This window comes from Hemicordylus capensis, chromosome 6 (assembly GCF_027244095.1).
Source record: "Hemicordylus capensis ecotype Gifberg chromosome 6, rHemCap1.1.pri, whole genome shotgun sequence".
Lineage (NCBI taxonomy): Eukaryota > Metazoa > Chordata > Lepidosauria > Squamata > Cordylidae > Hemicordylus > Hemicordylus capensis.
The window spans coordinates 88748731-88774066 of NC_069662.1; the positions used below are offsets into that span (position 1 = coordinate 88748731).

The following is a 25336-nucleotide window of genomic DNA, read 5'->3' on the forward strand; positions in this document are numbered from 1 at the left end:
GTAAATACAGTAGCAGTGGTAAAAGCATTAGCTATAACTAGTTCATATCACACACACACACACACAACCTGTAATGAAAAGCCTTCAAGTACATGTAAAAGTAAAGTGTGATGTAAAGTGTGATTTCGACTCCTGGTGCTCACAGAGCCCTGTGGTTTTCTTTTGGTAGAATACAAGAGGGGTTTACCATTGCCTCTACCCGCACAGTATGAGATGATGCCTTTCAGCATTTTCCTATATTGCTGCTGCCCGATATAGGTATTTCCCATAGTCTGGGAAACATGTCATTGAGGATTTGAACTGGCAACCTTCTGCTTGTTAGTCAAGCATTTCCCTGCTGCACCACTTAAGTAGTTAAGCCCAAATGTTCATTCATCAGACCAAACTGGGTTTAAGACAATTTCATATCTCCTTAGCTGTCAGACAGTTTCAAAAGATGTCACTGCTTCTCCATTGTTGTATGTTAAATTCCATACAAGTTAGAATAATGTATATTACTGCCATGTATCAAGAGCCATAAAACATAGGGGAAAGCTTAATGAAGTTAGATGTTTAACGCTGCATGCTGGCACAGAGGTTTATTGTTCCACCAACTTGCTCCCACACATTGCTGCAGTATAGCCTTTGGGATTGTTCATTGACAGGAAGATCTATCACTTCATAAAAGCAGGACAAGACCCTTGCGGGTTCTGAAAGTGTTTCCAGCTGCCCACACAAGCACATAAATGGCTTTGTGCTTTGAGTCGATGCTCCTCACTTGGGATTTTGATTTTCAAACAGTCGTGTCATGGATGTGCATTAGAGATCAGTCTTGCATTGCAGTGCATAGCGCAGCTGAAGAATAATAAAAATAAATTGTTACTACAAGATAATGAATGGAGGGAGTTAAAGAAATCCTGTTGTTCCACTTAGATTCTGAGTATTCTACTCAAGGTAACTCTTTCCTCTCTCCTCTACCTTCTCATTCCTTATAGGTACTTCAGAAGTTAGGCAAAGCTGATGAAACAAAAGATGAACAGTTCGAAGAGTACGTTCAAAACTTTAAACGGCAAGAGGTAAGTTTCTTTTGACATCATTGTTGATTACAGATGTTCTTATGCATTGAATGCTTCGGGGGAAGGAGTGCATGATTTCAGCAGCAGATTTCAGCAGATAAGAGGAGAGCTGGTCTTGTGGTAGCAAGCATGACTTGTCCCCTTAGCTAAGCAGGGTCTGCCCTCGTTGCATATGAATGGGAGACTTGATGTGTGAGTGCTGTAAGATATTCCCCTTAGAGGATGGAGCTGCTCTGAGAAGAGCATCAGAAGGTTCCAAGTTCCCTCCCTGGCTTCTCCAAGATAGGGCTGTGAGAGATTCCTGCCTGCAACCTTGGAGAAGCTGCTTCCAGTCTGTGTAGACAACACCGAGCTAGATGGACCTATGGTCTGACTCAGTATATGGCAGCTTCCTATTTCACCTCTGACCTCAATCCTGTTCAGGCATTCAAAGAAGATGCCGTTGAACACGCCTACAAGGCTGGAAGCAGGTCGGAAGTCCCACCCCTAGCCTTACTCATTCTCCTGATCAGCTTTTCATGCTTAGAGTGTGTTTATCTGAGAAGCCTAATGCTGTAAACATGACTGCCCTGTTTCTGTGACTGGGAGGCTGGGATGCACCAGTCTCCCAGTTATGGAAATGGGAGCAGTCACACTTACAGCATTTGTCTCTTCAGACAAATGCTGCTCTAAGCATGAAGAATGAGAGCCAGTGTGGTGTAGTGGTTAGAGTGCTGGACTAGGACCAGGGAGACCCGAGTTCAAATCCCCATTCACTTGCTGGATGACTCTGGGCCAGTCACTTCTCTCTCAGACTAACCCACTTCACAGGGTTGTTGTGAGGAGAAGCTTAAGTATGTAGTACACTGCTCCGGGCTCCTTGGAGGAAAAGCGGGATAGAAATGTAATAAATAAATAAATAAATAAGAAAGAATGAAAGAAAGGGTCAGGATAGTGAGTGACAGGCTAGGGGCGGGACTTCCGACCTGCTTCCAGTCCTATAATGGCGTTCGGTGGTGTTCGCTTTGAATGCCTGAAAAGGGCTCTACAGATGTTCTAATTAATGCATGTAGCTTGGAACAGATCCTCGAACGGCCACGCACCACTCCACTGTATGTGTTCATTGAATATATAAAGAATGATTTCAAGGGGCTCTCAACAATTTAGGTATATTTGCATATACCAAAAAAGCTATAAGGCAACAGGGGAAATCAGTGCTTGGGGGAAATGCTAGAACTAGAGTTCTCAAACTTTCTGCCTTCAGGAAGCCTTTTCTACATCAATTTGTCTCCTTGAGGATCCACTCAGAACCTCTACAGGTAGCAGCGAATTCTGGGGTGTGCCTTAGGTGGCATAAACAGTTCACATGGGGTGCTGCCCAAGTCTCTTGGGCCACATTGTGACGCCCATGGTTTGAGAATATGCTATGGAACACAGCTGGTGAAGCTCTGTGGCTGCATCTTGCAAGGGATAGTGGCTGCGTGGATCCTGTCTTTTAGAGAAGCTCGCCCATATGATCTCATCATTGGGGAGCCCATGGTAAGCTTGCATGGAACTCCCAGGTTAATCTGGAGCAGAGTTTGAAAATTCCTGCCCTTGGGTGTCCTCCAACAATAATACTACTAATAGCACGTATCAACTAGTGTTTTGCTTGAAAGTAGACTGCAGAATTGTGTGGAGACAGCTTAAAATTTGTTAAATAGCTCATATTTTGGAGTGTCCAGGTCTAGCCAACACAGAAAGGAAGGGCTAATTTCATTATGACATGTAGTGCTAACATGATTTTGAATTGATCCTGTGAATGCATATAATAATGATAATGATAATAATGATATGCATGTGTAGCCATCTGAAAGGGACGTGTTTGTGAATGTACATCATTGTCGCTTCATTTTGGGGGAGCAAATAACTTAGTGTCCATCTTATCATCCTGTCCCCTTTTTTTCTCTTATTGGCCAGGAATGAGGGAGCAAGGGACAGAATGGGAAGAGGGAATGCCCCTGTGTGACTTTGCCATTTAACAGGCTTGGGTTGGGATGTGGCGGCATTCCTGTTGCCAGGCAACTGCTTTGCTGGGCGGGGTGAGTACTCAGAGAGGCAGCCAGTGAGAAGCACTGCAGGCATGAAACAAGCATGATCCCAGGCAGGTCTGCACTGCCGTCTCTATGATTGTGGTTCCAGAAAGCAAATGAAACTGTGGTTATGGTGCCATCTGTGTTCGCACATAACACCACCACTGCCAAACCTCAGGTTGGGGCGGCGAAACTTCCTACATACCAAAGATGCAAATTGGAGTTTGGTGAGGGAAACCACACATTGTCTGTCTGTCTATCTGTCTATCTATCTAATTTGTATGCTGCTCCAAACTTGCGTTTCTGGGCAGCCAAACCACAGTTGCATGCATTTGGACGTAACAGAGTTCAAATCTCTGTCCCATTTAACCGTGGTTTCATGTTATGTGTGAATACGGCCATAGACAAATAACCACAACTAAAGAGGGCTCCCTGTTCCTAAAGGGCTCACAGTCTAAAACAAACAAACAAACAAACAAACAAACAAACAAACATAAGGTAGACACCAGCAACAACCACTGGAAGGATGCTGTGTTGAGGCTGGATAGGGAAAATTGCTCTCCCCCTGCTAAATAGAAGACAATCACTACTCTAAAAGGTGCCTTTTTCCTCAGTTAGCAGGGTTATACACCATATATGTAGGAAACTTACACTGGAACGAATAATCCACATAATTTTTCTGGGGATGATCCTCTGAACAGGTTCGTTGAAAGATCTTTATTCCCCATAGAATTATATTCCACTGGTTTATCTCTTTTTCAGTTTTCAAACATAGGTTTTTGTGTATGAGAGATTTTTTAGGACTGCTTCTTAGAATCAATTATATGGAGTTGTTTTTGTTTTTCTTCATCTCTCAGTACTCTCATTATGCCAGTTATAATTGGATGTTTCTAAGGTAACTTGGAGGATATTTCAGCCTTGCTTTATTCTCTTCATCCAGAAAAATCAATAAAATGTGAACAGTAGAAAAAAAAAGACACCAGTCTTTTAAAGATAAGATTTCTGTGCAATTTCCCCCCAAAGACCAACCCATTTAAATAATTATTAGGAAAAAATGGAGACTGCAGGCAGCCATGTACATGCTTCATTAACTGAGCCAGCTCCATTTAAAAACTCTAGGAAGTGCATGGAGGATCCCAGACATGCTCCAAATGAACAATTGGCTGTGGACACAGGGATCTGATAGCAATGCATATGTGGGGCTTCCTCTCCAGCAAGGACCACTCATTTCAGTGGAAGGAGCAGCTCTACACACACGTCTCTTTGCATGTCTAGAACAGCTCCCTCCACTGAAGTGAATTATTTATCATATTTGTTGACCTCCTCAAATGTATGTCTCTGGGTGGTTTATAACAACATAAAACAAATAAAACAAAAATTAAAAAAAAATAAAACTGTTTAAAACCACAGTTCTAATTAAAAAGCTTGGGTGAATAAATGCATGTTTAAGGACTTTTAAAAAGCTGGCAGAGATGAGGAGCCTCCTTATTGCAGCAGGGAGTGCATTCCAGAGTCTCAGGGGAGCAACAGAGAAGGCCTGTCCCTGAGTAGCTACCTGACGAGCTCATTGAAATCTGGATGATTTCAATGGGTGATGGGACCCGTAGTCAAGAAGATGCTCTTATCGGTTATTACCAGCAACTTATAATTTGCCCATACAATTATGCTGCCCACAAGTGCAAGGAGCTCACCATGTACACTGGAGTGCCTTTGTTGCTCTGAACTGGTTACTGTAGTCTAATCCTCCTTACGCTGGAGCAGCCCCCTTGACTGTTGTGGAACCACATCACTTTGAATGAACATAAGAACATAGGAAGCTGCCTTATACTGAGTCAGACCATTAGTCCATCTAGCTCAGTAATATCGACACTGACTGGCAGTGGCTCTCCATTTCAGGCAGAACACATTAGTAACCTCTTTAGCTTATCAGTCATGTATAAGAAAACAAAACATAGTATTTGCACATTATGTTCAACACTTGTACAGTGCATGTACAGTGTACACAGGTACAGTTATTCACATGCTGTGCTGAACACAGGTATAGCTTTGCAGTATACTTCCTAACTGTACCATGCGTTTGAGGGACTGGTATCCAGGTTCACTGTTTAAATGAACACAGGTACAGTCATTCACACACAAAATTGTGTGAATATATAGAGATGTGTACACTCATACAACATAATAGCTGAAAAGGGCTTTAGTATCCAGGGTTTCCTGAGGCGATGGAAGTCCCGTTGAAATCAGTGGGACCACATTCATTACTAACTTGTCTCATTGGTTTCATAGGAACATAGAAAGCTGCCATATACAGAGTCGGACCATTGGTCTGTCTAGCTCAGTATATTGTCTTCACAGACTGGCAGCAGCTTCTCCAAGGTTGCAGGCAGGAATCTCTCTCAGCCCTAGCTTGGAGAAGCCAGGGAGGGAACTTGAAACCTTCTGCTCTTCCCAGAGCCGCTCCATCCCCTGAGGGGTATATCTTACAGTGCTCACACTTCTAGTCTCCCATTCATATGCAACCAGGACCTGCTTAGCTAAGGAGACAAGTCATGCTTGGTACCCCAAGACCAGCTCTCCTCAATGGTTTCGATGTTGCTCAGTCATGACTAACCCACTTGGATCTGCCTATTGCACCCTATACTCATTTGAAGGAAAGCAAATAGTAAATAAAACATGTATGGATGAACATTAAAAATAAAATGTCAGAGTTGCCATTGCTAGTTTGTACAGCAGTGAAACAATTAAAAACTACTTTTTAGGGAGTAAGGTAAAGTGTGCCATCAAGTCGATTTCAACTCCTGGCACGCACAGAGTTCTGTTGTTGTCTTTGGTAGAATGCAGGAGGAGTTTACCATTGCCTCTTCCCACGCAGTATGAGATGATGCCTTTCAGCATCTTCCTATATTGCTGCTGCCTGATATAGGACCAGTGGGGATTCGAACCGGCAACCTTCGGCTTGTTTGTCAAGCATTTCCCCGCTGCGCCACTTTAAGGTGTTTTAGGGAGTGGGAGCTTGTATTTTGAGGGGCTATCTTTTGTCACTGACTTCTTAGCCAACACAGAATAAAATTAACCTTGTGCTCTAAGTCTGGTTTTTTGCCTGTTGCCTTATGGTCAGGGAGCCAGTTGCACTCATTTCCCACTTTCCTCTGGCACTGCCACTGCCACCATGGGGTAGGAAAATAGGCTGACAGTATGAGAGGCAGCGTGCTCCACATTGTTTGGCTGGGTCTGCAGCTGAGGCAGAGAGTTTTCATTAATGCCAACAGAACTGCAATGCTTTAAGCCAACTAAAAAATTGGCTATTAGCTAGCAACCTGTAGTAAGGGAGTTAACAGCTTGGAGCTGCTACTGGACAGACTAATAGGTTCCCAAAGGCCTCCTAAAGATGTCAGTCACTAGCCTGAGTGACCAGAAGAAGTAATGAGGAAGCAAAACACTGATACTAGAAGTGTTTTAACTCAGCCAGAAGCGTTATAACTCAACCGCCCAGAGACACAAGTTTTGGGCTGTATAGAATTTTATAAAATAAAATAAATAAATAAATAAAAATAAATTTTAGAATTCATTCATTCATTCATTCATTCAGGGTTTAAAAAAAAATCTTCTCCATCCTTCACATCTGAGCTTTCAAGGTGACATGCAATTTAAAAGTATACATAACATCATATTAAACCATCCTAAATATAAAATGAAACTAAGCAGCAGTATGCTGTGGGCTTTTATAAAGTACAGTGAGACTCAAGACTTTGGGATGGTTCACACATGCATGTACATTGCTTGATTGCTCATCATTTGAATGCTCCTAGCAAAATTTACAGATGGCCTCAACTGAAAATTATTGTGCTGAGTTGACCTCAGGTGATATCAAAGCTGCACGATGAGTCATCGCAATGAGTGGAAAGATGCACGTGTGGACCAGTCTATGGCAACTCAGGGGTGATTCACGTGCTATTCTTTTGTTGTTGTTGTTGGCTGACAGAATGAGGAAAATTACTCAAGTAGTCCCACTGAAATTAAAAGAGGTTTTAATTTTTCCTTAAAGATATTTATTATTATTATTATTATTAGGCATTGTCTATTATTATAGGCATTGTCTAACTTATAATTTCAATGGGACTTCTTTGGATGCTTTAAAAAGGCCACAGTATGCCAGTCACAAGTTACACCCTGGTTGTGTTCCCTTCCATCAATCCTTTAGGATATGAATTGGCCCAGGTTGAAGATATTTTCAGTGGAATGATTCTGATGCAGGCCCAGCTGGCCTGTAAGATAAAAATAGCAGTGGTTCTCTCTCTTGCTTTTAAAACACACTATCACACAAGCAATATATAGCTTGTCCCTAAATATTGTTCAGACTTTCTTTATATTTTTAGGCCCAAGCTGTATGTAATGAGGAACATGTGACCAACTTAGGATTCCTTCTGTGTCTGCTTGGTAATGTCCAGTTACAAAAAATGCATCATGTAACATCCTCATGCTTGGTTTCCCCAGCCCTGCACACAGCAACCAATGAAACGAACGTGGCAGGGAACCTTGAGAGCAAGCACATTGCATCGTGCATTGCCCTTAACAAAACGCTACTGGGGTGATAGGAAGACATGTGGATGGGCAGCAGTCATGAATTCTTTATAACTTGTAGTTTGGGCCTAAATATTCTCTTTTCAGCTTTCTCTTCTTGGTTGGCAAATGCCACAAATGCTATGCTCAGAAGATGACTTTTTAAATGATTTTTTAAAAAAACCCCACCAAAAAACACCCACTGATTTCCATGGCAGCCAAGTGATAAAGCAAATTATTGTAACTTAAATTGCTGTAGCACAGATGTGACTTATGTAATGGCTAAATCCTAAGAAAATTGGCCTTGAATAACATTTTGTGTGTGCATCAAATTGAATATATGTCCTGACTCCTAAATCAAGTGACTAAACGAGCCACATTCTTATCTTGTCTTCCCAGAGAGCAACACATTTTATGAGTTTACTTCCTTATACAATGCATTTTTTAAAATCTCAAGCTATAACTATGGTCAAAGAACGTAATATGCATTAGTGGGAAAACAGTATATAACTTAGCTGGGAAACCAAACCGGGCAGTAGCAACCACACTGGTAAATATTCATGGAGTCAGTCCATTGGCCCATCTACTCTGACTGACAGGAGCTCTTTGGTCATGGGAAGAGCTCAGTCCTATTGTGGTAATGTGACCTTTGAGCTATGATACTGGAGATGGCACTTGGGATCTTCAGCATGCTCTCTTCAGACATGATTAAGCAAAGCCCCACTCACATATACAGCTCAGAAGGCAGGGAGGAAGTTCCGCCTTGGAGCTGTCACTCACCCCCTTCTGCCAGGAGCTAATTCCATGACTAATGTAGTCTTGATCCTGCCCAAGGAGGCTGATTACATACTTCCCTTACTGTCGCAAGTAAAACTCCCACCCCCTTTATTTTTGCTGTCATGCATTTTTATAGTGGTGAATGAAAAAAGTCATAATGGCCCTCAGAGAAAGAGCAGGACACAGTTCCCTCCTCTGCAGTGTTTTATAGCTGAAACAGATTAGCACAGCACCCACAAATTTGTACATACAGTACTTATTTGTACTTCAGGAAGCTACATCTACATTAATCAAGTTGTCAGATGTATATTTAATCACAATACAGACAGCAGCACTGCCAGATATTTTAATTTGATGGCTTTGATGGCTCCAAATTAAAAAAGAGTCTGTGCTCCACATCCTGTACCAGTCCTGTTTTACTGTCATTGTTTCTTTCAAGTAAATCTAAGAATTGTTGATTTGTGAGTGTGTTTTTCTGAGGGTAAAATGTATTGCTTAGAGAATCTGAGCCCCTTCCCACCATGAACCTCCTCACTTCCCAGGATTCCTTGGGGAAGAAACCACAACAACTAAACTATTTTAGAGTAAATTAGTCCTCAGTGAATGCCTCAGTACTTTTCACCAGGCACTGGGAATGGCTGACTTCCAGACTAAACTATCCCTGAGTAGTCCTATGTAGGAATGTGCAAACAGGTTCAACGACAAATGTTTTGCGGTGGGGGGGGGGGGGGTTCCAAGGCTCCAGCAGGTCCATGGAGGTTCCCTCTCCCCCCGCCAGCCTCCCTGCCTTCCAAAACCAACCTGTTCGGCCATTCTCAGGCCACGCAGAGCCCCATTGTGCAAGTGTGGCCACCACACAGGCCTGAATGGACCAAAGAACAGCTGAATGGGCCAGTTTGGGAAGGGCTGGTGGGGGAGGGGCAGCCTCCACGGGACACCCCCCCCATTGCCTCAGAGTATCCCCCCCCGAGGGGGTAAGTTTAAAAACTTATCTTTTAAAACTTTAAAAACGTTTTTAAGTTTGCAAACTCACCCCCCGGACCAGACTGGGAGTGGGGGTTGAGGGGGTGCCGGACTGAACTGGCCTTCCAGTTTGGGTCCGGTTTGGACTCGAACCGAACTGGACCAACTGGATCTGTGCACACCCCTAGTCCTATGTGGGGTCCTGAAGCACCTGGGCTGAAATAAGGAAAAGCTTCCAAGTAGCCAGGGCAGGCCTCAGAGGTTTTCAGAGCACCACCTATAGCGGGGCTTATTATATTCAGACAATCCCCCTGATGGTACTCTCAGTCCAGCTCACAGGGCACTATCCAGCACAGGCCTTCGTCGGTTACTGGCCCCTCATCCTCAACCAGTCCACCTTTATATAGGTGCAGGCAGACTTGGCAAATTTTGTGAGATCTTGGACTGGAATGAGATCTTGCCCTGAAATCTCGCGGGATTACAGACTGTGCAAGAACTCAGCCCCATCATCCTGCCTGGGTGCTTCTCCCTATCTGGGCCAACTTGGGCTGAATTCACCCCCTGCGTACTCACCTTTACTCTCAAGTTGGGGCAGTGGGTGGGGGCGCATGGCACAATGGCTGGGCTATCCCCGTCATCGGGGTAAGTTTCCCTGCTTTCTCTTGCCCTGCAACTGCTGTTCCCTAACAACATGTTGAAATTAAATAGTCTTTTAGAATAACTCCTCAATCATACTATTGAGTGCTGAGTCTGGGTGTCAGCCACTTCCTTAAGCAGTACTTTTTAAAAGGAATATTCAGGACTGTACAATGGTATGTACTGTAGTGTAAGTCACTTGTGTAACATGCGCTGCTCCAACACTCGCCTGTGCATTTTCATTGTCTGTGCACACATACTTTGTTGCCTTGAGGCACATTCCAAGGCATTTAGAAGCCTACACAGAATGGTAGAACATCCACAGAATTGGGAATTTGACAGCACTACTGCAGAAGAATCTTATATCCCATGGTGAAGACTGTGGGAAGTAGCAGTGAAATCTGTGGAAAGCGTCTTTGGCAGGGAAACGAGAAAAGAATAGGCTTGATCAGGGTCTGGGTTCTAGAGTTGCTTAGATGACTTACTTTATTTTTCTCATTATCATCATCATCAATTTTTACAACATCTTAATACAATTTTGACTTGACTTGAATTTTTGAACTGCACTATTTGGATGCAGGGAACGGCATGCTTTTTGTCTGGCTGCACATTTTTAAAAGCCTTGCCTTTAACTCCATGATTTTCTGTCTGATTTTTCTAAGGTATGCAAAGTTCTACAATGTTTTAAGACTTTGCCATAATCAAACTTAAAGAGGTCTCTCACATGACCTCCGGTGCCTCCGCCGCTGGGTGCCAAGACACATCCCCACGGGCATGTTTTCAAGGATTAATTATAAAGATTGTCTGCTTTTATGGCTAATAATAATTGTTATTATTAATACAAAGTTGTAATTAAATCAATCTGTGTTCTTTTGGATTCTGTTTTGAATTTTTTTACAATACATCAAAGGAGTAATTTTTAAAGGTTATCGCATTGCAAGAAACGGGTGTGTAGGTCTTTCATAATTACACAGAATAGTCAGCATATCATGAAGAAGAGCTTTTTAAATATAAGGACATTTGACAAGAGTTTCTTTCTCTGCAAATACTCCTTTGATGTAGGCTTCATCAGGAACACATAATAGATGCTGCTAACAACACAGAACTTCCAAATTCTCAGTGGGTTCCTTTTCCTTCCTCTGCTTTTTACACAGAATTGCACCATGTACGTGGTTCTCCCATAGTCTTCCTGGGCTTTCTGCTTGAGATTTCAGCTCCTAAAACCCAGTACTCTCTTCAGGGACAGTTTTGAACCCCTCAGGAGAATTCTGCTATTAAACTTCATGGAAGAATATATACTGCGTGCTTTTCAACAACAACAAAAGTTCACAAAGCATTTTATATCGGAAAGGAAATAAGATGCTTTGCGGTTCCCAAAGAGCTCACAATCTAAAAGAAACACAAGTAATAGCAACAGTCATTGGAAACATGCTATGCTGGGGCTGGATAGGGATAGTTGCTCTTCCCCTACTAAATTACTAAGTGGTTACTAAGAGAGTAACCACTTCAAAAGGTGCCTCTTTGCAGGTCAATATATATAGTTGCTGAGGATTCCAGGGCGTCTCTGAAAGGCAACAGTTGAGATATGGCGAGTTCCAAATGTTCAAAGCTGCAATCCTATGCACACTTTCTTGTGAGTAAGCCCCACTGAACTCCATGAGGTCCACCTGAGTATTTTGAGTGAACATGGGAGGAGAGCTGATCTTGTGGAGGGGGGCAAGTAAAGTTGTGCCGTCGAGTCGGTGTCAACTCCTGGAGACCACAGAGCCATGTGGTTTTCTTTGGTAGAATACAGGCGGGGTTTACCATTGCCATCTCCTGTGCAGTATGAGCTGATGATGCCTTTCGGCATCTTTCTCTATCACTGCTGCACGATATAGGTGTTTCCCGTAGACTGGGTTTGAACCAGCAACCTCTTGCTGCCAAGACAAGTTACTTCCCCGCTGCGCCATTAGGTGGTAGCAAGCATGAATTGTCCCCTTTGCTAAGCAAGATCTGCCCTGGTTGCATTTGAATGGGAGACTATATGTGAGCACTGGAAGATATCCTCCCTGAGGGGATGGAGCCGCTCTGGGGAGAGTAGGTTGCAAGTTCCCTCCCTGGCATCTCCAAGATGAGAGAGGTTCCTGCCTGCAACTTCAGAGAAGCGGCTGCCAATATGTGTAGACAATACAGAGCTAGATGGACCAATGGTCTGATTCGGTATATGGCAGCTTCCCATGTCTCTATGTTCCTATGCAGATGCGCACTTTGCCATGGATCTTGGGGATCTGGTTCGTGTTTTCCTGTCTCCAGGGGCCCCCAAATGTTTTTGGGGGGCCTCCTCAGAGCCCTGCTGCTGCCCCGCGCCCGCCCCACTGCTGCCCACAGGATGGGGATTGGGGGCAAGTTAAATCTTAAAAAAAAAAACTTTAATAAGAAATCACAAGATTTTGAATATTACTAATAGTATTTGCTTTTATGCCTTGCTTTTATCATTTATCTGTTTCAAAAGCAGTTTGGGATGGGGCATGATGGTCTATTGTTAAAAGAAAAAGAGGTTAAACAGACCACTTGGTGAGCTGCAGTTATGGCTCAAAGCTTTTGCCCACTTGAGGTGAACTGAAAAGTGCTTCCTGCTGCCTGGGCCAGAGCTTGCTGCTGCTCTTTTTTTCTTCTCGCCTTCTCCTTCTGGGTTCATCCTGGAGTGCCACTACTGCTGTCACTGATGTTTGGGCTTCAAAGCAGGCAGCGTCTGGCTTCACCCTTTCAGTGACCAGTCGGCCCTACCAGCCATGGCTTCAGCAGCCGCAGCCACCCGCTGACTTGCTCTGTGGCCTTTCGTCACTGGTGTACACCACTTGAAACAATAAATAAAACTCAATAAAAACCAAAACAATTTTAAAATCCTAAAATTGTAAAAAATAGTTTTAACAAAAAAAGCCCATTTAAAAATAGTTTTTATCAAAAAGCCTGAGAAAACTGGTGTCTTCAATGATGTTTTAAAGTCGGCCAGAGATGGAGAAGCTCTGATACCGACAGAGAGCACATTCCAAAACCCTGGGGCAGCCACAGAGAAAGCCCGGTCGCCCATTGCCTCCAAACGAGCTGCTGACAGCCGTAATCGAACCATCCCATGCCATCTCAGTAAGCGGCTGGGGTCACGACAAAGAAGGCACTCTCTTAAATACCCTGGACCCAAGCTGTTACCCACTATACTTCGCCAGGAAGGTGCAGAGCTGGGGTGATAGCACTGGTGATTAGTGGGCCAGTGAGCAAGTGTCTGGCAGCAGCACTGATGGGTCATGAGGTGGCAGAGCTGGATGCTGCCTGCTTTGAAGCCTGCGCAGTGGCTGGCGATGATGGTAGCAGTGGCAGAGTGCACCCTGGGAAGTGGGAAGGGGAAAGGGGTGGTGGCAGCAGGCTCTGACCTAGCGGGGTAGGGCAGGCAGAACACGCTCAGGAGGAACTGGAGAGGGGGGGAAGGCAGCAAGAAGGGTTGCATGAGAGTAGAGAGGAGGAGGTGCAGTGGCGGGGACCAGGAGCAGGCAGGTAGGATTGTTTCAGTTTGCTTCAGAGTCAGCTCTGGTGTGCCTTGTAGCTCTCTGGGTTGTGGTTAATGTATTTATCAACTGACGGGCAGTGTTGCTTACAGTTCAGAAAGTCACCAGTTCTTACCATGCTGAGGGAGGAGCCTCAGCTCGGTACACATGCTCAGCCCATTTGCTTTTGGTGCATAAGGTTCAGGTCCCAATATTTCCAGCTTAAAACATGTTAACCTAGATGGGAAAGACTTGCAACCTTGGAGGGCCACTATGATTCAGAGCAAACTATAGTGATGCCGACGAACCAGTTGCCAAAGTCAGCTGCATCTGTGTTCAGTGCTTTATGGAGCCCAGAAATAATGCAGGGCATGCCCGCAGAACGTGATGATCTAGACCTGCATGAATACTTACTCCTTAATTTTGAAACAGTACAAACATGGAAGCCCACACAGGCTGGTTTGTAAAGGAGTCGCTTGTGCAATAGTACATTTTGTATACAGAAGAAACCAGCCACACGTTTGTTGCATAAAGTTATTATCTTCTGGAATTGTATTTGTTGTCAGTGAGAGAACAGAACAGCATCAGGCTCCTTTATGGTTTAAAAAACAAACAAACAAATGCTGCATGTATACCTAATTATATAAGCATATGAGAATGAAATTATCCTCTCTAATGGAGCTGTGCTTGTTCCACTGTGTTACACACATTATATCATTTTGCTTCTGCATTGTATTTCAGGCAGAAGGTTCCAGACTCCAGAAAGAACTCCGAGGATATTTAGCTGCAATCAAAGGTAATTGCAGTCAAAATGCAAGCTTTTCAAACTTTTTCTTCTTCAGTATTTCACTATTCAGATGAATCAACTGTTTTGTGGAAGTTTGAACATATACTAAGATAGCTTTCAGAAATTTGCTTCTCCTAAGTGTCTTTGATGTTATGGCAGATGACCACCAATCTCCTAGGATTTGGGGCTATTGCCCATTAGTAAAGCATCTATTTTGCATGCAGAAGACTCCAGATTCAGTCCCATTTCTCCTGTCCTTTTGATGACAGTTTTATTCTCTCAAACCTGGGCCATTGTGGCCAGCGGTGATGGGAATTGTAGTCCAGTGGTTCCCAACCTGTGGCACTGCAGATATTCCTGAATGACAACTCCCATCATCCCCAGCCACAATAAATTACTGAACTACAAATCTCAACATCCCCAGCCACAATAAGATGTAGCTGGGGGTGATGGAATTTGTAGTTTAACAACATCTGGAGTACCACACGTTGGGAACCCTGATGTAGTCCAACAACATCTGGGGGTCCAGGCTTGAGAACCCCTTCTTTCAAACCTTTGGTAAAACTGCTTTATTGCTGCTTTTTATTATTGTTGCGTTATTGATTTTGCTGTTTTATTTTTTTAAGCTGCTTTGAAGACCTGTTTGCTTTAAATAAATAAAAATTAAAATGGTTAGATGTAATATAAAAATGGAGAAAGTCTCAAATTAAAAAGAAATGCATCATGCTGCTATTTATTATGTTCTTTTGTGCATATATATACACACTATTTTATTTAGAAATGTTTAATTTGCCTTTCCAATCAAAAGAAAACTCTAAATGACTTAAAGGTAAAGTGTGCAGTCAAGTCGGTGTCGACTCCTGGCGACCACAGAGCCCTGTGGTTGTCTTTGGTAGAAGGCAAGTGGGGTTTACCATTGCCATCTTACATAAGTATAAAAATGACAGAAATCAAATCAACTAAAGTTTGATTCATAGAAAAGGCCAACACAACAATAAACACAAATAAAAAACTACAATTAATGTCTTGCCCAAATAGCCAGAGCGGGAGACGGTCCTTTAGCTATCCCAAACTTTTTATAGCTTAAGCGGTAATGCCACTCCCCCTGTGCATGAAGCATGTCCTGCAAGGGTGTGTGTGCCCAAACCTGAGAAAGGCTGGACACATGAGTAGCCATCTGCCCATTTGTGTGTGTGTGTGCATGCTCAATGCAAATATAAAACAGGTGTGGCCCTGCCTGCCCCCCACAGTCCTTCTCACAGCTCGGCAACCACCCGTCCACCCTGACTAGTGGGGGACAGCTGATTGCCACTGATGGGGCCAAGTCTGAATTTTTTGTTTTCACCTGATTGGCTTGTGGTAGAAACATTTTGGCCTATTCCTCACTGGATCATGGTTTTGGCTTTTCATTGGGGTGGTACCATTAAATAGGCTAGCCTGGTCACACTGGCAAGTGTATGCTGGCAGGTAGTGTGTCTTATTGGTGTTCAACTGGAGGCACTTTTATGGTGAAGGGGTTTCCATCGAACAACATCTCAGAGTTTTGTGTCCTGGGGAGCTGGGAATGGAGCCCCTTTGGGGAGTTGCTTATCTCAACCACTCAGAGCTTTGCAGCTTGGGTGTTAGTGATGTGGGCAACCCTCCCTCGACACAGAAGATCCTGTGGTAAGGAGGAAGCCAGAGGTCAGATGGCTGCTGGCAAACCACCAGCAGTAGGGAAAGCAGCCATCTTTAGGAGGCTAAATCCCATGAGGAATCAAGTTGCCCCTACTCAGATTAGGGATGTTGGAAATGTTGCCCCATTGCATGTTTTCTGAGATTATTAATAAAATGTGGCCCTAGTTTACTCCATTACATGTATCTTGTCTTTCATTTGAATCTGGGTGCAGTGACCAGCACCTTGAATTGCCTTTGGTAGCCAGTGTAGCTGGTGTAACAATGGAGTAACGTCTTCCTGAAAACTGGCTCCAGTAAGAACTCTTGCAGCAGTTGTTGTATATCATCTATTGCTCTACAGATCACAGCGACGTTCTTATTTTTAGGCAAGATTAGAGTTTCCTTTACTTTTAGCACCCACTTGGTGCTAGTTTTACATTTAGAGTCATCCATGCCCCTAGATTACAAGCCATACGTTTTGTAAAATATAATGTGATATTCCCCCCACCCTCCTTGGGCAGATGGGCTTTCCATTGTGTGGGCTGGGTGTCTGATGCTGTGAAAGTTCTCATGATGGCAACAACTGTCTCTGCCATTTATATATTTAAAACACATTTTACTTTGCTGTGTAGATCTGATTGTGCTTCCTTATTGCAGACTGTGATGTTTTCTTTTGAAAAGCTTTGGTTGTCAGGGAGCAAATTCATACACTGATATTTTGCTTTAATGTGAATTGTTGCCGATCATTGCATCATAGTGGACTGTAGTTATGGATATACTTTTGAAGATACTTTTTTTTAGCTCTACCTGGCAAAAGTTGGTGAGGTGCCTAGATATAGGTGTGAGAAGCTAATTTGAAGGAAGTGGCATTATCTAAATTTCTACCCCATTGCACCTTTAAATATCACTGGGGCGGGGAGGGGGGGCAAGAGTTCAGCAGGTTTTTTGAAATTCTGTTACCAAGGAATGCAAAATAGGTTCAGAATTGGGAAAAATATATAGGGTACAATCCAGTCTGTTGACACTTCCTCCCAACATTGGAGAAGGAGAAGGAGAAGGAAAAGGAGACACACCAGAATAGCCCAATTTTTAACTTGGCACCTAAAGGTATAGAAGAGAGAGAGTGCATACAAATATCTGTAGGAAAGGCATTCCACAAAGTTGTCACTGTTTGGGGTGGGGGCGGTCTGTTCATTTTAATGTTGTGCAGTTCACAGTTTTGGTCTTTTAAGTATAGTCTTTTTGGATCATATCAGTCCCTCCCATCTTTTAGATATTTTCATTCTTTGGTTTGCATCCTTACTGTGTAGTTTTGGCAGGAGGTGTTAAATGATCAAAGACATAGAAACTTGCATTCTCACCTCAGGTTAGCAAGGTGGGGAAAGACCCCTGCTTGGAATCCTGGGGAGCAACTGCCAATCAAAGTAGAAAATACTGGGCTAGATGGGCCAGTGATTTGACACAGTATAAAGCGGCTTCCTATTTTCTTTTACTTGCTGCCTTGAAGTCTGGCTGTGAAGCTTTCCTATTTCGCTTATTCTATTGAATACGTAATTTAACTAGAAACAAATGATACTAACTCAGAAATTGGTACTACAGATTAATTGCTTGTTCAGTCATACCTGGTACAGGCTTCTGTCTGAATCTGTTTCATTTAATTTGTCTAGTTCTGAAGCAAAAGATACATGAAACAAGAGCAAAGAACCTAATTGCGAAAAGGAACGAATCAGTTGTGCATCTGGGTGCTGTCTGTTCACAATTAGGCAATTCTCACAAGCGAGCAAAACCAGGCTGGGCTCCCTTAGCCCAGTTTTGCACACTTGTGAGACCCCCTGGGCTTGCGGGTGAGCCTGGTGGCTCCACGGCGGCAAGCCCGCCTAAATACCCTCCCCCTTAAATGCGGTTAATGGAGCAAGCACTCTGTTAACCTCATTTTAACAATTGTGTATCAGCTGCGGCTGCTCGCAGCCACGGCAGGCACATGGGGAGGGGGAGAGGGGAGGAGGAATCCCAGGAATGCACCTCACACTCACTCATGTGGTGCATTACTGGGGCTCTGGGGGGTGGGGTGCCGCTGGTCAGCGCTTCCCTTCTCCTGACCCCCAGAGCTGCTGGGCAAGCTGCGGCCGGGCGCAGGAGCGCTGGAGCCAAGCTGCCACTCCTCTGGGCAGGTGATCCGCCTGCCTGAGGAGGGGTGCGTGATTATCTGTGGGGAGAGTGGAACAAGCCTCTCTCCCTGCAGAACCCCTTTCAACTCAGCACACTGATTGTTTGTAGAGCCTTTATAAATTTATCTAACAAAGTTTCCAGTCACTCAAGTGAAAAGAACCTTTTGAAAAACTTGTACCTAACCACATTTGTATACATGCATTCAAAAAACAGTGGTGTTGCTTGATGTATAGAAATGATGTGGCAATACTGACCAACGTCCTGATTTAACCAGCACCGACATGACTATGTTTTTCATTGTGCATGAGAGAATGGCAATTTTTGGTGACCTCCCCTCCCTTTTGCAGCCTCCTGTGCCTGTTGAAAATATGTCACTGAGGTTTGGGGGATCCTTGAGGACAGATTTTTAGGCCTAGGCAGATGAAGAAGTAATGAGAGAATCACCTAAAACTTTCATCCGTCCCTCCACACACGCACTGAAAAACACAGCTGCACCAAAGTGGTATTATTGGATTGTGGCCACTGTTGTTAGCACTGGAGATATAAGAGCAACTCAAGTTTCTCTGGACACACAATTCCTGTCACCCATTGATAGCTTTCAGGCATATCACTTTATCTTTTCCCATCCAACCATTTGCTTCTCCCCAGCCAACCATTCCTCCTCTGCTTTGATTGCCTGTATTTAATAGTAGTGGATTAGGAAATGGAATCTATACAGCTATTTTTAGTGGTTTCATAATGGCTGTTCATATAACCAGTAGCCCCTACCTAATCACATCCAAGGCTATGCTGGACCTAAAACAAGCAAACCAGCTTAGCCAAGATTGTGTCATGGCAAATGCTGTTCACAAAATGGCAAATGCATCTCAGTGTAAGTGTGTAAAAAATCCCAACTTCACATATACACTTATGGGACTTGAAGGCTGCATTCACACATAATGAGAAACCGCAATTAAATGGATCAGAGATCAGGATTTGTGTACATCCGAATGCGTGAAACTGCAGTTTCATGGGAAAAGTGACTTGCGGTTTCCCTCACCAAACTCCAGTTTGAACCTTTGGTTTGTAATGAGTTTTGCCACCCCAATCTGAGATTTGGCGGCAGCAGCATTGCATCCAAATGTGGCTGCCACCATAATGGTGGTTTCGTGCTGTTTCTGGAATCATAACCATGGAGAGGGCAGCCCGTACCCATCCGGGATCACACCTGCTCCATGCCTCCTCACTGGCCACCTCTCTGAGCACTTGCCCCGCCCCCATCTCCAATATAATAAAGTATTTGTCCAGCAACAGAGATGCTGCCACATCCCATCCTGTGCTTGTAAGCTTGTCAAATGGGAAAGTCATATGGGGGCAGGCCTTCTTCCCACTCTGAAGTTGGCAAAGGGGCTCCCAGCCCCTTCCCCTTGGGTTAACGCATGCAATCCCTAGACTTACTCATGAGAAGAGCTGTGCAGCAGGAGCAGCACTGTCTCCAGTGATTCTATGTGTGTGATGACAATGGATGCTGCTCCTGAGCGGACTGCTTTCTCATGAGAGTGTAAGGCCATGGGGATACACCTTCAGAACACATGGGAAGAACCATCTGGGGAGAGAGGAGGATCAGGCTGAAGAATCACTAAGTATGTGTGATGATAGCCCTTCTCCCATGGACCGCTCCCTCACGAGTGTGTTAGGCCATGTTATGCATGTGGGCCCGATGGCAGATGCCACCCACCCAGCCTGGTTGCTCCAGACAATCAAGCCATGGGAACAGATATTCCGGGAACATCTCTCCTTATCTTGGCAATTGCTGCAAAGAAGCTGTCAAAGCAGGCCCTCTGTAGGTCCATCTGCCCATTTGAACATATCCATCTTTATTTTTGCCCAGAACTGCAGCCCCACTCTCCTGGGGTTGCAGATAACCAGGCCTCCCCTCTCCCATGATTCCCAGTGGCAGGAGATCTGCATATGCTGCCACACCAGTCCAAGCCCGGGAAATTTGAAAATTTGTCCCTGGTCCTGGTGTTTTCCCAGTCTGCCCACCTGGCAATACCCAGATGCATGGATCATCTAATTCTCCTTTGGGTTCATCAAAGACTTTCCTGGAGAGGAGGGGAGTCACTGCAGAAAAGTTCTATCATTAACCAGAGAGAAGGGGGACCCCGCACAAGCAGGGGGCCCTTTTTTTGGATGGCTGAACTCATGAGCATGCAGTCCCATGAAAGACTGAAGGTTTTTGAGCCTAAGGTCCTCCCTAGTAGACCTGGCCCTGTCACAAGAGGGTTAATCCCTAGGTGGCAAGCTGATACGGGAGCAGGAGTGTGCTTTGGTCTCCATGGACTTTTTTGCTAGTATGAGCCATCACAAGAGCATTCTTGGTCACAGCAGGCCAGAGCACAGGATCCTTTGCCCTCCCTCATACACACATCCCCTCCTAGGAAATCATCATGATCGGTGGACCAGGAAGAGGAAGGGGCTACCCTGCCTTGAAAATGGAGGTTTCCAGGCTGCAGTTAGATGAACATCTGCAATGCGATTCACGGTTTGAAAATTAACCAAGTTTGTCAACCTCCGGTTTCATATTACGGACAAATGTGGCCAAACTGTTGGTGACTGACCAGAAAAGGGGTCTTGGGTTCATGATAGACAGGTAATTGAAAATGTCAACTCAGTGCTCAGCAGCTGTGAAAAAGACAAAATCCATGCTAGGGATCATTAGGAAAGGGATTGAAAATAAAACTGCTAATATTATAATGCCATTATACAAATCTATGGTGCAGCCACATTTGGTGCGGCCGCTGTGTACAGTTTTAGTCACTTTATTTCATAAAGGACATTATGGAGCTGGAAAAGGTGCAGAAGATGGCAACCAAAATGATCAGGGGTCTAGAACACCTTTCGTATGAGATAAAACGACAACTTTTGAGACTTTTTAATTTAGAAAAAGGTGACTTAAGGGGTGACATGATAGAGGTTTTTAAAAATGTTAATGGTGGGAAGAGAATGGATAGAGAGAAGTTTTTCTCCCTCTCTTACAACACTAGAATCAGAGTTCATCCCATGAAATTGACTGGCAGGAAATTTAGGACTGACAAAAGGAAGTACTTTTTCAAACAGTGCATAATTAATATATGAAGTTATCTGCCACAGGATGTGGTGATGTCCACCAGCTTAGATGGCTTTAAAGCGGGGTTTAGACAAATTCATGGAGGACAGGTTTATCAGCAACTATTAGTCTTAATGGCTACATTCTACCATTTGAAGGTAAGCAACAGCAGGATGGTGGGGGCATGCCTTCATCTCCTAGGTGTGGGCTTTGAAGAGACAGCTGGTGGGCAACTGTGGGAAAGAGGATGCTGGACCAGATAGGCTGTGGGCCTGATCTTAAAGACTTATGGATTCTTATGTGTCAAGGCACCAATTGTCTGGGTTCTGCTCACAGTCCAGCAGAAATAAGGTTGAACTTCAAAATATATAAAAGTATTTATTTTTTGAGAAACCAATCAGGCTATCATAAGGAACAACATACCCAAAATTGCTATGTCAAGCTCTTTCACTAGCTCCATCAGTGGAAGCTTGAAAAGGTCTTGGCAAAGAAATGGCAACATTTTGTTTTTGAAATTCATTACTCACCTTCAGTGTTCATATCCCAAGAGCTTCCCCTAGCCCATAAACCTGGAAGCTGTGCCACAACTGAGAATACTGGCTGACATCAAGACTAGTGTTGCATTAGTGTAACAAAACAAGTTGTGCACACATAAGCTTGTGGAGCTTAGCAAAGTTGTGGACTAGTCTGGGTGGCATTATTCTCTTTGTTCAGTGTCCTTGCATGATGTCCTTCTGCTAGCACAACATGAGTCTGGATATATGCTAGCATGTGCAAATAGTAACAATTCAGATACTTCACCAAGTTGCTGCTGAATATTTTTAATACCCTTTGATACCCCTCCTTTCTCTGGCTGTGGAGAAAAATAGTGTCCCGCTTGATGTGATAGCATGGGGGCGGGGCAGACCAGTGGCTTCTCCTACAACAATGATATCAGTAGACTGAGTTATTTGAAAGCTGTCTGAACAATGAAAACATCAGCATCACCAGGAACTTTGAACTACTGCAAATCTCTTATCCTTTGGACATGTTGTCAATGCATAGATAGATAGATGCTTATTTGACTTGCATGACAGGAGTTATGGTCTGACGATCATCAGGTTCATTTTGTTAGTAAAGATTATTTCTTGGATGACTCTTCTGGATCTGCTGGTGTGTGCCATCTGCTTGACTGAGCGGCTCAGTTGTATATTCATCAAACACTATTGTAGCTCCCAGATAATATTTTTGTACATAGTAAGGGTTTGTTGGATTAGTATGATTCATTTACAGTCCATTGGGTTCTATGAAGAAGAGGAGTCCATTCAGCACAAACATCACTCTGCTTTCCAGCTTACAGGCTACAATACTGTCTGCCCCATTTAGACGTCTTTCACACAACCAAAAGCTGTGTTCCCAGGTTTGGGAGCTATGTGTGCTCCCAACTTTTGGTTGTGTGGAAGCAAGGTAAGAGGGAAACCTGGGTCAAAGTGATTGTATGGAAACAAGGTAGGAGGAAAACCTGGGCAGCTTTTCCTCCTACCTTGCTTCCACACAATCACTTCTACCCAGGTTTTCCTCTTGCCTTGCTTCCACACACAACCGAAAATTGGGAGCACACACACCTGGGTAGAACACAGTTTTTGATTGTGTTAATGACCTCTTACTGTATTTAACTGCATGATGCAGTTCTGGTTTCTTTGGTTTTCAGAAAAGGAAGCTGCTTTCAAACAAGGATGCTGGGTGTGATCAATCTGAAAAAATCTTCTGAAATGCTGCTGGATTTGGCAATGTGTAGGAATCTCTGGAATATAAGTGTTGCGTCCAATTGCTTTATCACCCTTCCTAGGTGTTTACTTTGTAGTTAGCTGTACAATTTATTTATTTATTTTGCCCCTACATTTAAATGAAATATCTCTGGCAGCCTTCTCAACCATTTGGTTTATGATCTTCTGTCAAAATTCCCTGGTTATATCAGCACTAACACCCTGTAGCTATACTTCATAGCTGGTGATCACCTTCAAAGGATAATGATTCTATTAAATATTCAAGTACCATCTGAACATCCTTACAGTCTCTTTTCTTTCTGGAGTCCCTGCTCTCCTTGTGCTGGCCATCTGTTACGTATAAGATCCCAATCAGTCTCTCCATCAGTAAGTTGACCTACAAACAAGCTGGACAAAATATTATCTAAAGAGAACGTTGAACCTCAGGAATTCCTTTGCCTTTTGTCAGTCCTTCAGCAGTCTCCAGACTTTGCATAAGTTTCTATCCATTTACCAAGTCTGGTGACAGACCTGCCCAAAATGTGTTAGATCTTCTAATAACTTGCATTCAGTTTCCATGTTTTGATAAAATGGATGGATGGTAATTTCTAATTTTTTCACATTTTGGATATAGAGGTATAACTGACGCTGTAATGATTGCATCCAGCTGCAGTTAAAAAAGGAAGTATCTCACATTAGATATGAAGGTGTAACTTCCAGTTACGCATTCTTTCTGCACTAATTTCTTTCTTAGTCCCACCATCTTCATATCATTCTACTGTCTATGCATCAGCCAAATGATTTCCTTATTTGAAATAATTGCTCCCCCATCCACTCCCCAGCCTCCTCTATCCATCCTCCCTCTCTCCTCCCTTCCTTCTTCCACCCCACCTGCCTTCCTTTCTTCTCCATGTTGCCTAATGCCCCCCAGTTCTGAAACCTCCAGCAGAAAGTGATCCAATTCAACTTTGTGTTTCATCAGAGCATGGCCCCATCCCTTCCCAGAGCCTGGGAAGAGTCCTCAGTGATTAACAGTGGAGCTCTAAAGTCAACCCATAGTGCCAAGGATGGTTGCTTCTATCTGCTTATAATAAGGCCAGCCTGACAACTGGGAATTTAAAAACAATTTTGTGTCAAGCTTGAAATTGCAATGTTTGTTGTTTCTTAGACTTATCTGATTGGTGTCTTAAAAATCAATTTCTCACTTTTTAAAAAGTTCACTTGTATTTTTCATTATTTTTCCTGGACTATCAGTATCCTGTCTGGACTGGTTCATGGAGCTGGCAGGCTCCACTTGATAACCTTTGGGAGCATGTGAGGTCTCCAGTCAGGAAGAATTAATGCCTCCAGATTGGAGGCTTTAATGGGGCTGTTGTGATTTGCATAATTCTAGTAACTAAAAAAAAAGGGGTGGGGTTGCTGAGATTTCACAAATCCTGAAATCAGGGGATGGTTGACTGTAGGGACCAGCCTTCTACACCATTAAAAAAAAAAAGTGAGAGTCCTCATGGAGGGGGATGTTTTTGATCAAGCAAAGCCTGGTTGCTGAGGAACTTTTTCATTGTTACAAAATAGATGTATAATTGTAGAACTTGGGATATTTTTAAAAGGGAGCTGACTGTAGGTATGGCTTCATTTTTTGTCTTTGTCTTTGTTATTTTGGTACGGTATCCTCCTTGTCTGTGACTGAGCTGAATTTTCATTCTGGTGAGAGTTCAAAAGAATTGCCTTGGCTGCTGTAGGTTGAATATTCAGTGTGCCCTAAGACTGACAAGTTCTTGCCCAGAATAGACCAGGTGTGAATAGAGATGCTTTTATAATAGGGACATTTAATATTTTATTTTATTTTATTTTATTTTATTTTATTCATCAAATGTCTATACCGCCCAAATGGAGTGTCTAGATAATAGCAACTGCGGAGTGTCTAGATAATGTAAGAGGTGCACCTAGGTAATTTTGGAGCCTGGACCTAATGGCCTTTGGAGCCCCCACCCTGTGCTGGAGGATCCCCTCACACTACAAGTTAATCATCACCCCCTATACACACACACACACACACACACACACCGTGACACATGCAGTATTTTCAACACATGGGTTCCTGAGGGCACAAATAGCAGCTGAACTCACAAAATGTAAGTATATAAAACAGGTATATTTATGCAAATATGCAGTAGCAGAAATATTGCAACGCACAATGTAACATTCCCATCCTACATATTTCTTTCCCCACTCCCCCCTCTGTCTCTAAAGTGCCCAGCGCAGTGTAGGGCAGCAACTACTACACACCTAGGACAGACTAAAGAGGATTTTGGGGCCCCAAGGGGG

General features: G+C 43.6%; 1 protein-coding gene across 1 annotated transcript in view; it reads left to right on the forward strand.

Annotated features, from left to right (window-relative positions):
• The window catches only part of LOC128330137 (amphiphysin-like), a 143023-nt gene that overhangs the window by 53050 nt on the left and 64637 nt on the right, over positions 1 to 25336 (forward strand). The window contains exons 2-3 of the mRNA XM_053262481.1: positions 975 to 1055; positions 14305 to 14359. Coding sequence (XP_053118456.1) covers positions 975 to 1055; positions 14305 to 14359 — 136 coding nt within the window. The remainder of the gene's footprint in view (positions 1 to 974; positions 1056 to 14304; positions 14360 to 25336) is intronic.